At 38.8% G+C, this 15,258-nt stretch overlaps 1 protein-coding gene across 2 annotated transcripts in view; it reads right to left on the bottom strand.

Moving 5' to 3' along the window:
* Nucleotides 1-8,902: 8,902 nt before the first annotated feature.
* EPHA3 (EPH receptor A3) overlaps nucleotides 8,903-15,258 on the bottom strand; it is a 597,724-nt gene continuing 591,368 nt past the window's right edge. For both annotated transcript variants that reach the window (XM_075335117.1, XM_075335118.1), the window contains exon 17: nucleotides 8,903-10,470. In XM_075335117.1, the coding sequence (XP_075191232.1) occupies nucleotides 10,365-10,470 (106 nt within the window). In that variant the 3' untranslated portion in view covers nucleotides 8,903-10,364. The remainder of the gene's footprint in view (nucleotides 10,471-15,258) is intronic.

The following is a 15,258-nucleotide window of genomic DNA, read 5'->3' as shown; positions in this document are numbered from 1 at the left end:
ACCCAGGATGTCCATGCCAACTCTAATATTCTATGATTCTATGATTCTATGATTCTGCAGAAGTCAGTGGGCCAAAATTCCTCAAGACCGTTGGTAAAGATTCATTGCTAGTTATCACAAATGCTTGATTGCAGTTGTTGCTCCTAAGGGTGGCCCAAACAGTCATTAGGTTTAGGGGGCAATCACTTTTTTACACAGGACCCTGTGCCTGTAGGTTTGTATTGATTTGCCCTTCATTTATAAACTACATTTTGTGTTTACTTGTGTTATTTTCGTCTAATATTTAAAATTGTTTGGTGATCTGAAACATTTAAGTGTGACAAATATGCAAAAGAATAAGAAATCAGGAAGATGTCTACTCTCCACCACTGTAGATAGCAGTAGAATTAACCATGAGGAACATGAAATTGCCAGATCACCAGGCGTTATTAAAAGCTATCGAAAGCTAAAGAGTGAGTTTTGTATACAAAACAATCTCTCACCATGTGTCTCTAAGACCACCTTGAGTACACCAAAGCCATTAACACACTGGTCAGTTCTGTCAAAAATACTTTCAGCAACTTTATTATAAAAATATAAATGTTTCCACTACAAATCATTTTACATTAGTCTGAGGCCATCTAAAATTGCACATTATGAAAACTAAATAAGTCGTACTAAGCAATAAAAACAGTAACAAGGAAAACAAATCATATAAATGCAGATTATGCGAATCTTCTCATTACATAATGTATGCTAAATACAGAGTGTAAACTAAATATATCAACAGAAATAAATAAGAAGTCAAATCAAATGCCTTTAACATAGACAAAATGATACTAATCTCACAATAATATGAAAACTCTCGTTCTTTTTTTACATTTTATTTTCCCATTCAAACTTTTTTATGACAATGTGAAAAATTCTAATATTCCAAAGTAAGAAATTGAATGCTATGTTTTACATACATTATATACAGAAATCCAAGCCTTCTATATGACGAGTGACAAACCTTGAGAAAGCAAGCCACACGGTGTATATAATAATAATAATAATAATAATATATATCTATATATTGAGTTCTGACCCTTGAAATAACATGCATTGTGGTTGAAAAATCTTATTTTCATTTCCAGCATACAGAATTTAAAAATTCTTTCTGTAGACATATTTAATTTAATGTAACATAAGGTGGAAGTAGCGGTCGGGTGACGCAATTCAAGCTTTGCTACTGTAAATTTTTTCCTCTAGAACTGCTAATTATTTTTTTTTTCCCGAATTAACAATTATTTGTAAAATTGGGATAGAATGTCCAATTTGTCAATTGAGTTCCAAGCAACATAAAAGCAAAATACAGTTTTATCTACATCGAGGTGCTTAGAAAAGAAATGCTTTTTTATTTTTACATTTTTGTTTTTATTGTTACATTTTAAAAGAAAAAAAAATGCAATTTTAGAAAAACACAATCAGCTAGAAAATAAGGCAACAATTCATTTTTAAATATTTTTAATAATACATTTGAAATGTTATGAATTTTTATGAATTGTTAAAACTATACATCCTTCATGAATATCTTCACAATTTTCTTTACACATATTCTATGGCTTTGATTACAGCCCAAAACCCATCATATTGGAGATTCTGAACTAAAACTGAAATAATTAGGAGTACTGTATTTTACGGATTGTAAGACGCAATATTAAGGGCTTGAGGAATGGGGTGTCACTGCAGTGGAGCAGTTCAGGTGGGTTAGTGGAAGGAGGGTCAGCAATACTGCAAGCTCATGGGGTGTTGCAGCAGACGGCACTATTGATCTGCCTGTGGGCTGCTTTGAATCACCGGCGGTTTATGCAATGAACTTCAAGAAAATGGCCACGAAGGCCAATCTGCCCACACGCCATCTCCGCGGCCATTTAGTTGAAGTCCATTGCGTCAACCCCCAGCGAGACCACAGCCTGTCTACAGATCAATGGCAACAACCACCATAACACTCCATGAGCCCACAGGATCAGTGACCCTCCATCTACTGTTCCTTCTGAGCCGGAACACCCTCTTCTCTGAGCTTGCAGCATTGCTGGTCCTCCTGAGCTGCTTCACCACCGCTGCTTCACCCGGTGAGCTAATATAAAATGCACTAGGATTATAAAACAGACCCTAATTTTAACAGTAAAAATTATTTTTTTCTTATTTTCCTCCTTCAAATTTGGGGTGCATCTTATAATCCAGTGCATCTTATAAAACGAAAAATACCGTATTTAATTACTCCTTGCTTAGTACCATGGGGTCAATGTGACCCCATGCAGATTGGTACAACTAGTATTTTTTTTCATGGTACAAGATAAGCGTTAAAGGGGGTATTCCCATTAATAACAAACATCACTAAGATGATAAATGCATGATTGCTTGTTGTCTATTTGCTTAAACATCCACAAATCTCAAGATGAGGTGACTCAAAGTCGCACGGGTGAATGGAGTGACCACAACTCCTATACATAGTAAATGGGCAAGTGGTTGCACATGCTCAGTACCATCTATTCATGTAGAACAGTGTTTCTTAACTCCAGTTCTCAAGACCCACCAAAAGATCATGTTTTCAGGTTTTCCTCAATATTAGACAGGGAATAATTCCATCACCTGTGCAACATTAAAGAAATTTTGAAAACCTGATGGAGGAAAACCTAAAAACATGATCTGTTGGTGGGTCTTGAGGACTGGAGAGGAGAAACACTGATGTAGAAGATTATGGGTCCCTCATTCTTGTGACTGTGGATGTGCCACTGGTCAGACCCCCAGTAATAACTGTACATTTGTTACATACCCTGTGCGTACATGATATATGTTCCTTAAGAGATAGGCTACTGCTACTAAGCTATAATAGATTATTTTTTAAACAGATCTGAACAAATCCTGATAGATTCCATTGTCTTATACGTGGTCTGCCGGCTTTCTATCTATTGGAACCCCAATAGATATTTATGCGATGCCACTGGCAATTAAATTGTACAATCAAGTATAGTATTATCCTAAGGTCTAAAAGCTTCCACCATTTTCTCTGTGTTCAAACTTGAATCTTGACTGGATCTTGTTTAGATGATGAAATATTATGAGAAAATCATTAGTGAGTTTTTTTTATAAAAATTGGAAAAAAATGGTAGCAATGTGTAATATCAAAAATATTAGTAATTCGAAAAAAAAGTTCCTTCACTCAATAAAATAAAATGTAGGATTAGGATCTTCTTTTGTTACATGGAAGTCTAAATACGTGGAAGCCAATTTGTACCATTGAAGGTATTTTTCCATTTCTCCATTTTTCGAATAAAACAATCACCTAAGAACCACCAAGCATGTTATTACATACGTGATAGAAATAGAAATTGATTCTATATATATCACTAATATTGCTTAAAATATTTGTAAACTTTATTTGGCTGGACCATAATCGCAATACTGTAGGAAAATCAACCAACAATAATATAATTGTATATGTGACAGATCTTATAAGAACTTACTAGAGTTTACTTGTTGTTTTGAAGCATGAAGAGTTTATATTACTTTTTATATTCACAGTAAGTGAAATACAAGAAAGAACAATAAAAAATGTTTGCCTGATACAAAAAGTAACAAAAAGAAAAAGTGCGATTGTTGTCAATTAGTTTTCAACTTTCATATATAATACTGGTTTGAAAAGTAAAGTTAAAGAGAACCTATCACCAGTTTTGGGGCCAATAAGCTGCGGCCACCACCAGTGGCCTCTTATATACAGCATGTTAGAATGCTGTATATAAGAGCCCAGGCCACTGTGTAGAACGTAAAAATTACTTTATAATACTCACCAGTCGCTGCAGTGGAGTTGGGTCAGATGGGTGTCTCCGTTCTCTGGTGCCGGTGCCTCCTCTTTCGGCCATCTTTGTTGTCCTTCTGAAGCTGGGGTGCATGACGCGTCCTACATCATGCACACTTGCCAGAATTGAGGCATTGAGGTCCTGCACAGGCGTACTTTGATCTGCTATTAGCGCACGGGACCGGCGAGTGTGTATGATGTAGGACACGTCATGCACACAGGCTTCAGAAGGAGGACGAAGATGGCCAAAAGAGGAGGCACCGGCGCCGGAGAACCAGGATGCCCATATGACCCAACTCTACTATAGCGACCGTTTAGGTAAGTATTATAAAGTGATTTTTATGTTCTACACAGCGGCCTGGGCTCTTATATGCAGTATGTTAAAATGCTGTATATAAGAACCCACTAGTGGTGGCCGCAGGTTATAGGCCCTAAAACTGGTGACAGGTTCCCTTTAAGTAAAGTGATACTGCGATTGCTTGCCAAAAGTGATATTTCCACTTTTTAAGTAGTTTGTACATGAAGCCCCCTGTTTTTGCTGATGTAAACTCTGAAAGTGTATATATTGTTACAAATCCATAGTCATATTTACTTCTTCCTAACCTACATATTTTCCATCTGTCCCCCACTGTTAATTTAGTCTTTTTCTTCATGCTTCCAGAGTATTAAACCTACAGAGATATGGTGCCACAAAGATCACCAAAAAAGTAGAATAAAATCCATATAGATTTTCTTAAACATTAAAACAGACACAGTCAATACAAATATAGTGAAGTGCATGGTTCAGGACTACAAAGCAGCTAGGGTGCCTGAGACAAATATCAAAAGTCCATCGGGGGAGAATTATATCTCTAATAGGGTGTGTACATAGATGGTATTAAATCTAAAGTCGTGAGGTCAATCTGACTGCTATACAGCATTATAATACAGACAACGTTCAGTACACTCACCCATAGTAATCCCATTTGGTATGTGTCACCATTAAAACCCCTATGTGAGTTTCGTGGGGGCTTCCTGGGGGGGTCTCACTAAGCTATGTCCTAGAGATCTTATATACTCTAATAGATATGTTCCATCTGCACCCTGCACTCTGGTCTCCATCATGGCGCCATACCTATGCATACCCAGCCTGTCTGGATGGGTGAGTGGCGCCAATGTTTTCAGTTTGCGGTGCTCCGAGTTTCTCTGATGTTGGGAGGGATTTCCCTCCCGCTGACTGATCTGCTTGACTGGTGAGGCGCCCTGCACCTGACCTTGGAGACAAGACTGCGCATGCGTGACTAATTAAAGGGCCAGCAGTGGACACAACTAAGTGAGGGTTTATACTGTAAGATTTTCAGGATATAGCTTAGTGAGACCCCTCTGAGAAAGCCCATGCAAAACGTGTAGGGGTTTTAATGGTACCACATACCAACTAGGATTACTATGGGTGACTGTACTGAACGTTGTCTGTATTATATTGCTTTATAGCAGTCAGATTGACTTCACTACTTTGGGTTTCATACCATCTATGTACACACCCTATTGGAGATACAATTCTCCCCCTATGAACATTTGGTATTTGTCTCAGGCACCCTAGCTGTTTTGTACTCCTGCACCATGCACCTTCACTATATTTGTATTGACTTTGTCTGAATTCATGTTTAATAAAATTTATATGGATTTTTTACTCTTTTGGTAATCTATATGGCTCCATAGCTTTATAGATCTAATATTTATAGGAGAGCTCTTCACAGCTGTATCAGCAAATGTAATGACCCTAGTCCTCTGTTTTCACCAGTGCTTTTTGGGGAACTTTCTATAGGTTTTCAGATGCATTTCATGTTTCCAGAGTAGAAATGTTCTGATGTTAGAACCATGTGTAGTCTCAGCCAATCAGAAGTTTTTGTCTGCTTCCTCTTGGTTTGCTGAACCACTGAGGGAAAAAAAGAGGCTGCAGCTGCATCCCCCTCCTCCCTGTCTTCAATTTGATATTTTGCAGTAAAATAGATTTGAGGGTCTGAGGAGGTTAACAACAATTACATAATACTTAAGGTAATGAAAAGGGAATTCAAACTGCTGAAAAATGAGGAAGATTTCTCATTTCTCCTCTGACAAGATATATTACAAAGCTTAATGTATTGCCATGTAGTACTGATTTATTAAAAAAGAAAGTGGTATAACTATAAGTACGCTTTAACAATTTAAGAAAATTCTTTACATGGTCAGACAGAGGCTACATTGGAAGCATTGTATTGAAATTTTAATACTTATTAAAATAGAAATATAGCAACAAAGACATATTTTTAGAAACAAAATGCCAAATAAATATTCCCTTTACAAAGGATCAGTCATTGAAAAATATCACATTTCCTGCAAAGTGGTTGTTATCTCTATCATAAATATGGACTTTAACACTTAAAATGAAAATGACAGGTCAAAAGTGAACCATTCATGATGAAAAAACTACACAATGTTAGAGTTGAGCAAAACGCCAGGTCCAGTGGTCATGTTGGTTGTTGGTGGCCTCCAGACAAGAGGCCTACAAATCTCTTCCTAAGTGGTTGGTTCTCCGGTACTTCTTCTGATTAGTAGACCCTCTAAACAGAAGAGGTACTAGTGATGCTGCCAGGTAGGAGAATTTTCATAAGGTTCTGGGTCATAAACTTACAAAATGATTGCCTGACCAGGGACCTATGAATCATTTAGCTCAACTCTACACAGTATATGTTCAACACAACTCTAAACGTTATTACCAGAAAATGCCAATAATATGTGCCATGAATGTTACATTAAGAGATTGGTTTTAAGCACTTTAACCTTAAGGTGATGGAGGCCCAACAGTGCCTATTGGACAATTGATTGAGCTGTCTCATTGCTTACTGGTGCTTACATTTTTTACTACATTTCTGTGAGTTTTCATGGTGCGGGTCTCTTTTCCGCCATCGACCTTCAATACTTGACATAGTCTAATTTTGCTTGAAAGCCTGCATGTTTAAGTTTACTGGTTCATTAAGGTCTGCCCAGTTTCGTTTTCAATTCTCAGACAGCCCAAACAAATAAAAATTGAACTTCATTAAAATCAACTTCTTAGAATAAAACATCCCCTTAGAAAAGAAAAGACCTATGCCAAATTCAGACGGCCATGAAACACTGATTGAGTGCAGCTCTTCTAACCGGAACCCAATAGCCTTATATATGTCTACGCATTGATTGAGTTTGGATCGGGAGACCCACAGCCAGCCCCTACATTCTGGTTCATACGGTGACCATGTTTCACAGACATCTGAATTTGACCATAGTCAAGGATTAAAAAGGAAACATTTTGACACCTCTGCTATTTAGGCGTACATTACCTGATATACTTATTGTGAAAAAGTATCAGTAAATAAAATAATGAACCACCCAAAAACACATTATAGTAAAATTGCACAATTCTATATTCATTTTCACACATTTTAATGGTTTATTCCCAGAAGACTGTTTGCTTATTTCCAACAGTTCCACAAAGATTAAATGGAGAGGCGGTCCTTTCATGGGGGCAGTGCATCGGGAATTGCTACACTCACTGCCCACATGCTGGCTGTAAATTAAAGTGCAGGAAGCAAGATTACAGCACACTCACTTTAACAACTCCCTGCACTGCGCTAATTAGTGGAAGTGAGCAGCTGCAGGGAGAAAATAGCATTATTTTCTCCCAGTAGCCTCTGCTCTGGTAATCTGCCCTGGCATGATTTTATGACTATTTTCCTTGAGATTACCACTAAAACAGTGGACTGCTTGTTATCAGCTCTTATAAACACAGCCAGGTCTTCATTCTATATGAAGGCAGAATAATGCATTCATAGGAGTGTAGATAGGCCCTTATTGTTCACTACTAATTTCATATACTGTATAGGCAAACAATAGCTGTTTTTTTTCTCAGATCCTATATAAATCTCAAAACAAAATCCAGAACTGTGGAATGCTCCATTAAACTGCATGAGTTTTGCACTTTCCTCCCCTATAAGCAATAGCTCTGTACATACAAAACCTGATGAAGCTCTGTTTTGCGGAACCTCTGTACCTATCTATAGGCTCTCTGCTGCTCATGTGAGGCTACAAAATCAAGGCTTCAAATCATGTCTGCTTTTTTTCGAAAAGCAGCACCCTCCCCTTTCATTTTTGGTGTTGTGCAGAAAAAGAAAAACCATCCTGGGTCTGCGCTGCCGTTAAATACACCCGAATGGATACAATGTGGTTTTATTTCCATGTGTTTTGAAGCTGCCCATCTTCTTCAGGAAAAGAACCACAATATTATTAGGTATTGTGCTTTTTTCTTAAAAAAGAAGCTATACAGCTTCGAAACATGTTGAAATAAAACCGCATTGTATCCATTGGTGTGCCCTAAATCCTCCTTATAGGGGTCTTCAACGGCAGCACAGAACCAGCATGGCGTATCCTTTTTCTGCTCGTTTCTGTACCTAGTGTACACTCATGTGTCTGCAGCAGCTATACATCCCAAATGCATATATTGTGTGGGACACAACTATTGAAGGTGAGCACACTACTATCACCATTTGTTCTCTCAAACCCTATTGCACCTTTTTGCTCCTCATTTGTGGTATTGTAGCTCAGCTTCATTCACTTTAATGGAGTTGAGCTGCTGTATTTTAAACCATATTCAAAACCATTTATGGACTTAAGTGAAAGTCATTCTCAACAAACTTTCTAAATCAGTGCCACTTTAACTGCCTTCCTTTGCTAATAAAGTTATCATGTGATTAATTTAAGATTAGATAAAAAGAAAAAAAACTACAGCATTGTATCATTTCAAACTGCTTCATATTCTTAAGTACCTTTTATTAGAATGGCAAAACTAAAGGGGCTTCATCATCTTATATGAGAAAAAATGGCAACATGCTCGTAGAAACAAGCAACTTTACAATTTACATGGTATTAAAAATCCTTACCATTCTGAAGTATGAAAGGATTTTTAAAGGGAACCTGTCACCACTTTTTTGCCCTATAAGCTGCGGACACCACCAGTGGGCTCTTATAAGAGCCCAGGCCGCTGTGAGAACATAAAAAACACTTTATAATACTTACCTAACGGTTGCTCGGTGGGCCATATGGGCGTCTCTGTTGTCCGTTGTCCGGTGCCGCCTCTTTCGGCCATCTTCTTCCTCCTTCTGAAGCCAGGGTGCATGACGCGTCTACGTTATACACAATCGCCGATCCTGCGCAGGCGCACTACAATACTTTGATCTGCCCTGCTCAGGGCAGATCAAAGTGCGCCTGCTCAGGACCTGAATACCGGCGAGTGTGGATGACGTTGGATGCGTCATGCAGCGCAGTTAGACAAGAAAGAAAGAACGAAGATGGCCGAAAGAGGTGGCGCCGCCACCGGAGAACTGAGACGCTTATATTGCCAACCAAGCGACCATTAGGGAAGTATTATAAAGTGTTTTTATGTTCTCACAGTGGCCTGGGCTCTTATATACAGCATGTTAGAATGCTGTATATAAGAGCCCGGTGGTGGTGGCCGCAGCTTATACGCCAAAAAAGTGGTGACAGGTTCCCTTTAATTGCATTGTTTATTGATCATTGTGTAGGTTATCAGCCTTCTCCGAAATAGTGGCCGATTCCCTGGGCAAGGAGCATAGTGCTTACAAACTCGTTGATGTTGAACTTGTAAGCGCTGCTCAAAAGCTTTAATGACTCTACTGACCATTGATGCTGAAAGCTTCCTCTTCTTGCACAGATCAGCCAAGTGGTACAAACATTCATGATATTGGTACAAACTGTCAATCAATCGTGAGCACACTACCCTTTTGCAAACAGGAAGAGGCAGAGGAGCAGTGTGCTCCTGAAGAAAGATGACATGACAACTGCTTTATAAAAGTTCTCAATTTAAATTTGCTGGTACATGTAACTGATTAATATTCCAGTAGGAGATGGAGAAACTATTGGTCAAATCTTAATGATCAGTTCCACTTGACAAATAGATTGCGATGGACACTTTCTCTAAGAACCCCTTATAAAAGGTTTGCAGTTGTTAGTCATTTTTTTCCCTGTTTCATATTACTCGGCTGTTCAACTCAATGTTGGACGGTCACTGTGCTTGGCAGTAGACACAGCATTCCCCATCTCACCATGCACTATTAATCAGATTTTCAGAAACAGCTTAGATTTCGAGCACCTTTAATATGAACATATACTGATTCTATGTTAGGTTCACTTTAGACTTGGAAACATAAAAATCAAGAATTCCATAAAAATTAGATTAACACAAATGTAACGTATTGCAATTCTTGCTTATGTTCTTGGTTAACCCTGTGATCAGATCTTGATATTTTGTCCATGGTAGACATCTGCTTATTCCAGCACATATACATTATCTTTATTTGACTAGAAATTAAATTTTTCTAGCAAATATTTAGAAGAGTTTTCACTCTGATTTTAAGGCATTGATACTCCCATGTAAGGGTGTGTGAGGTTTCCGTACAGTTCAAACTCCTCACTTCTTCCCAGGTTTTTAGGTATAATTGCACCATTGATAAAAAATACATCTTCCTGTATTTCGTTACACATTAACAGGTCCATTCTTTATGTGAAGATCTTGGGGCTTCACTGCACTCATCAATTGCATTCTGGAGCCAATGATTGTGACTCCGACTGTCTTCATATCACTGCAATGAAGAAATATATAGTCAGCATTCAGTATATAACATCTATATCAGAACTGTTATTAAAGGGGATCTAAACTTTTGGCATCTAGCCCCCGGTTAGGAGAAATTTGAATGGCATGAAACCAGACTGCTTTCATCAGAGCTTTGAATGGATTGGCAGGACACATTTAAATTCCTCCTCAATGGAAACTAGAATGAATGTGGAATTGGATTCCCAGGACGCACATGAGGTTGTTACGTGACGTGAGGCCCGCATCCGATCACCACCGACTTCTCACTCCCCGCCTTAAGTCGAATAAGTAATTTACAGGAAGTGACTGCTGCTGGTGCCACACACTTCCTTCTGATTAATCATTTGCCCCCGAGGAGGTAAGTATAGGCTTTTTTATTTTATTTGGGGGTCCCATGTGGCATGAGAAGAGGTTGTTCTAGTAGTAGACAACTCCTTTAATATTCCACTGTTTCAAAAATCTAAGGTGATCTCCCATTCACCAAGATCATCAAACATTTATTTGGTTTCTACAGTAAAAGAGGTCCTCTGTTTTCTTCATGCAGACCTCTGCTTAAATCTGCACTGGTATTGTCTTCAGAGTGCCTGTGTAGATTACACTGCATCTTATGACGACAGTTGTTCATCAAAGCCTGATGTAAAGGGCCATGTGCGCACGCTGCGGATTTACCGCAGATTTTCTGAGGATTTGCTGCAGAAAATGTGTCTAACATTTCTGCAGTCATTCCACAGCAAAACCTATGGGTATAAAAAAATGCTGTGCACACACTGCGTTTTTTTTTATACGTGCGGATTTACTGGCGGAATTTCCACTTCGGAATTAATGTGCATGTCACTTCTTTTCTGCAGGTGCCTGCGATTTTTGCCATAGATAAGGGTAAAAAACCGCAGGGACCAACCCGTGGAAAAACCACGGCAAAAACACGGGTGCGGTTTTACCGCGTTTTGTGATGCGGGTGTGGTATTCTGCCATAGGGTGCAGATTTTTCTTAAGAAAAGTCCATTTTTCTAGTGCACACTTAGCCTTAAATTGATTTTTTAACATGATATGCACAGTATTTAAATACCCAAGACAAAGCAGTGAGCGAAACGAGAGTAAGCCACGCACATACACTCAGCTTTATATATTAGATTTCTTGTCCTGTGATTTGATTTGCAGCAGGAACAATGAGTATCCATCTCTTTTGCACACTGTCACGTGTAGCATTGCTATACCTGTGTTTCTTGCAATATACATTTTATTGTTATGTGACATTCTTGTTTATCTCACTAGTGTAAGTTTTCTGTGTCTGCAGTTTTTAATGTTTTTCTATTTTTGTATCTTGCATATAAATAACATTTTTATTGGTTGTTGTATTGTTGTATATGCATCTAGCAAATTTTATGTTTAGAGTGTATACAGTATTTAAAAATTAACCTGAACATCTGCGATAATCATAAATGAATCATAAATGAATCATTACAGCCTCCAGGCCATAATTATTAACACAGGCAATATAAAAGAGGGTGTGAACTCCCCTTTTTTTTAATCAGAGTCTACACTGAACAAAAATATTAACACAAAACCTTTGCTTTTACTCCCATATTTCATGAGCTGAACTCTGAGATCTAAAGCCCCCGACACATTTAGCGACTTACCAGCGATCCCGAAAATGATGCGACCTGATAGGGATCGCTGGTAAGTAACTGGGAGGTCGCTGGTGAGATGTCACACAGTCAGACCTTACCAACAACGCAGTAACGATACAAGTTGCAGTAGCAACCTGTATAACGATCTCTGCTATCACTGGGACCCTGTCACACAGCGTCAAACACAGCGATGCATCCTGCCCAGCAGGACATCGCCTTTGAAGAAAATGGTCCAGGACATTCAGCAATGACCGGCGACCTCACAGCAGGGGCCAGGTCATTGTTGGATGTCACACACAGCGACATTGCTAGCAAGATCGCAGTTGCGTCACCAAAACCATGACTCAGCAGCGATGTCACTAGCAATGTTGCTGAGTGAGATGTGGCCTTAAGACTTTTACTATGTACACAAAAGGCCTTTTTCTCTCAACTATTGTTTGAAAATTTGTCTAAATCTGTGTTAGTGAGCACTTCTCCTGTGCCAAAATAATCCTTCCACCTCACAGGTGTGGCACATCAAAATGCTGATTAGACAGCATGATTATTGCATAGGTGTGCCTTAGGCTGGCCCCAATAAAAGGTCACAATAAAATATGTAGTTTCACAATATTGGGGCTGTCTGGAGTGGTGGCCAGAAAACAAGTCAGTATCTGGTGTTATCACCATTTGCCTCACACAGAGTAACTCCTACTCTTTGCGTACAGTTGATCAGGTTGTTGATTGTGATCTGTGGAATGTTGGTCCACTCCTTTTCAATGGCTGTGTGAAATTGCTACATTTGGTAGGAAATTGAACACGCTGTTGTATACGCCAATCCAGAGCATCCTAAAAATGCTCAATTGGTGACATGTCCGATGCATATGCTGCCATGCAAGAACTGGGATTTTTTCAGCTTACAGGAATTGTGTACAGATCCTCCAACATGGGGCATTATCAGCTGCAACATGTGGTGATGGTTGCAGATGAGGCACAACAATAGATCTCAGGATCTCCTCATGGTATCTCTGTGCATTAAAAGTGGCATCAATAAAATTAACTTGTGTTCATTGTCCATCACAAACGCCTGCCCATACCATAACCCCTCCTCCACCATAGCTCACTCAATTCACAACATTGACATCAGCACACTGCTCACCCAGATAACGCCAAACACAGTCTATCTGCCTGTACAGTGAAAACCGGGATTCATCCGTGAAGAGTACACCTCTCCAATGGGCCAGATGTCTTCAAAAGGGAGCATCTGCCCATTCATGTCAGTTACAACGACGAACTGCAGTCAGATGGAGACCCCGCTGAGGACGACAAGCAGCAGATGATCTTCCCTGAGAGAGTTTCTGACAGTTTGTGCAGAAATTCTTTGGTTATGCACCGATTGTTGCAGTAGCTGTCTGTATGGCCAGTCTCACATGATCTTGGATGTGGAGGCTGGTGAGGTTACACGTGGTCTGCGGTGGTGAGGCTGGATGGATGTACTGCCAAATTCTCTGAAATGCCTTTGGAGACATTATGGTAGAGAAATGAACAATCAATTCATGGGCAACAGCTCTATTGGACATTCCTACTAGCCTAAGGCCCACCTGTGCAATAATCATGCTGTCCAATAAGCATCTTGATATGCCCCACCTGTGAGGTGGATAGATTATATCAGCAAAGAAGAAGTGCTCACTAACACAGATTTAGACAAATTTGTGAACAATTTTCGAAAGAAAAAACTGTACATAGAAAAAGTATTAAATCTTTGAGTTCAGCTTATAAAAAAGGGGAGCAAAAACAAAAGTGTAGTGTTTATATTATAGTTCAGTGTAGATAGATAGATAGACAGACAGTTTTTCTGATTTTTCTCTTTATATTTTTGAGTAAAATGTAAATTGTTCTTTTATTCTGTAAACTACTGACAACATGTCTCTGAATTTCCAAGCAAAAAAAATCGTATTTATTTTCTGCAAATGAGAAATAGTCAAAATAACAAAACAATGCATTGCTTTCACACCTGAAATAATGCAAAGAAAACAAGTTCATAATCTTTTAGAAACAACAATACTAATGTTTTAACTCAGGAAGAGTTCAGAAATCAATACTTTGTGGAATAACCATGATTTTTAATCCCAGCTTTCATGCGTCTTGGCTGCTTTCCACCAGTCGTCCACACTGCTTTTGGGTGACCTTATGCCACTTCCGGCCATCAGAATGAGGTGTACTCTGGTTGGAATTCAACTGACATTGGAATCGACATTTCGAGAAGCTGATTTTTATAAAACTGTGCAGTGGTCTCTTAATTTTTGCCAGAGCTGTAGATAGACAGATAGCTAGATAGATAGCTAGATAGATAGATAGCTAGATAGATAGATAGATAGATAGATAGATAGATAGAATCATAGAATGGTAGAGTTGGAAGGGACCTCAGGGGCCATCGGGTCCAACCCCCTGTGAGATAGATAGATAGATAGATGGATAGATAGATAGATAGATAGATAGAGGGATAGATAGATAGATAGATAGATAGATAGATAGATAGATAGATAGAGGGATAGATAGATAGATATGTTGTAGTACCCCAAGAGAAAAAAAATGATATGTGCCTTTAGTCTTCTCTCCTGCCTGTCTTACCGACCTGGTGTAATAAAGCTGTATACATCAGGCCCCATACTGTGTACTCCAAATCGAGCAAGTTTAGAAAACAATTCAATCATTCTACTTAGGTAATACCAAATAAAAAACCATCTCAGGAAAACCTTGGTAATCTCTCATCAATGCCATGCATGTTTAGTGAGATTACACTTTAATGAGATACTGATTTAGACAGGAAGAGTTTTACATAGTAATTTACTTAAAAACTCATCAGATAATTATTCTTGTTAGCAGTCCACAAAAACGTCATGTTTTCATTAACTCCGCAGACTAACCCTTTCCAGTCCAGTTTTCTCTGTTTCGAAATAGTGGAAATGACAGCTTGTGGATTTTTTCCCTATGTCATACGACAAAAATGTCTGTGTGCAGCATTATTTTCCAGTCCTAATGATGCCTTAATGCGCACGGTTCATATAAGGGTACATGGCCTATTAACAGCTGCTTGTGGTTCAAAGAGATTGAAATTCCAAAATCAGCTAAATTAACCCAAATTACTGTTCGCCCAGTCTCAGAATGAATGT

Source organism: Anomaloglossus baeobatrachus, chromosome 2 (genome assembly GCF_048569485.1).
Source record: "Anomaloglossus baeobatrachus isolate aAnoBae1 chromosome 2, aAnoBae1.hap1, whole genome shotgun sequence".
In the NCBI taxonomy this organism is placed as follows: domain Eukaryota; kingdom Metazoa; phylum Chordata; class Amphibia; order Anura; family Aromobatidae; genus Anomaloglossus; species Anomaloglossus baeobatrachus.
Note: the sequence above shows the minus strand (reverse complement) of the source record. Positions and strands in the feature narration are given on the sequence as shown.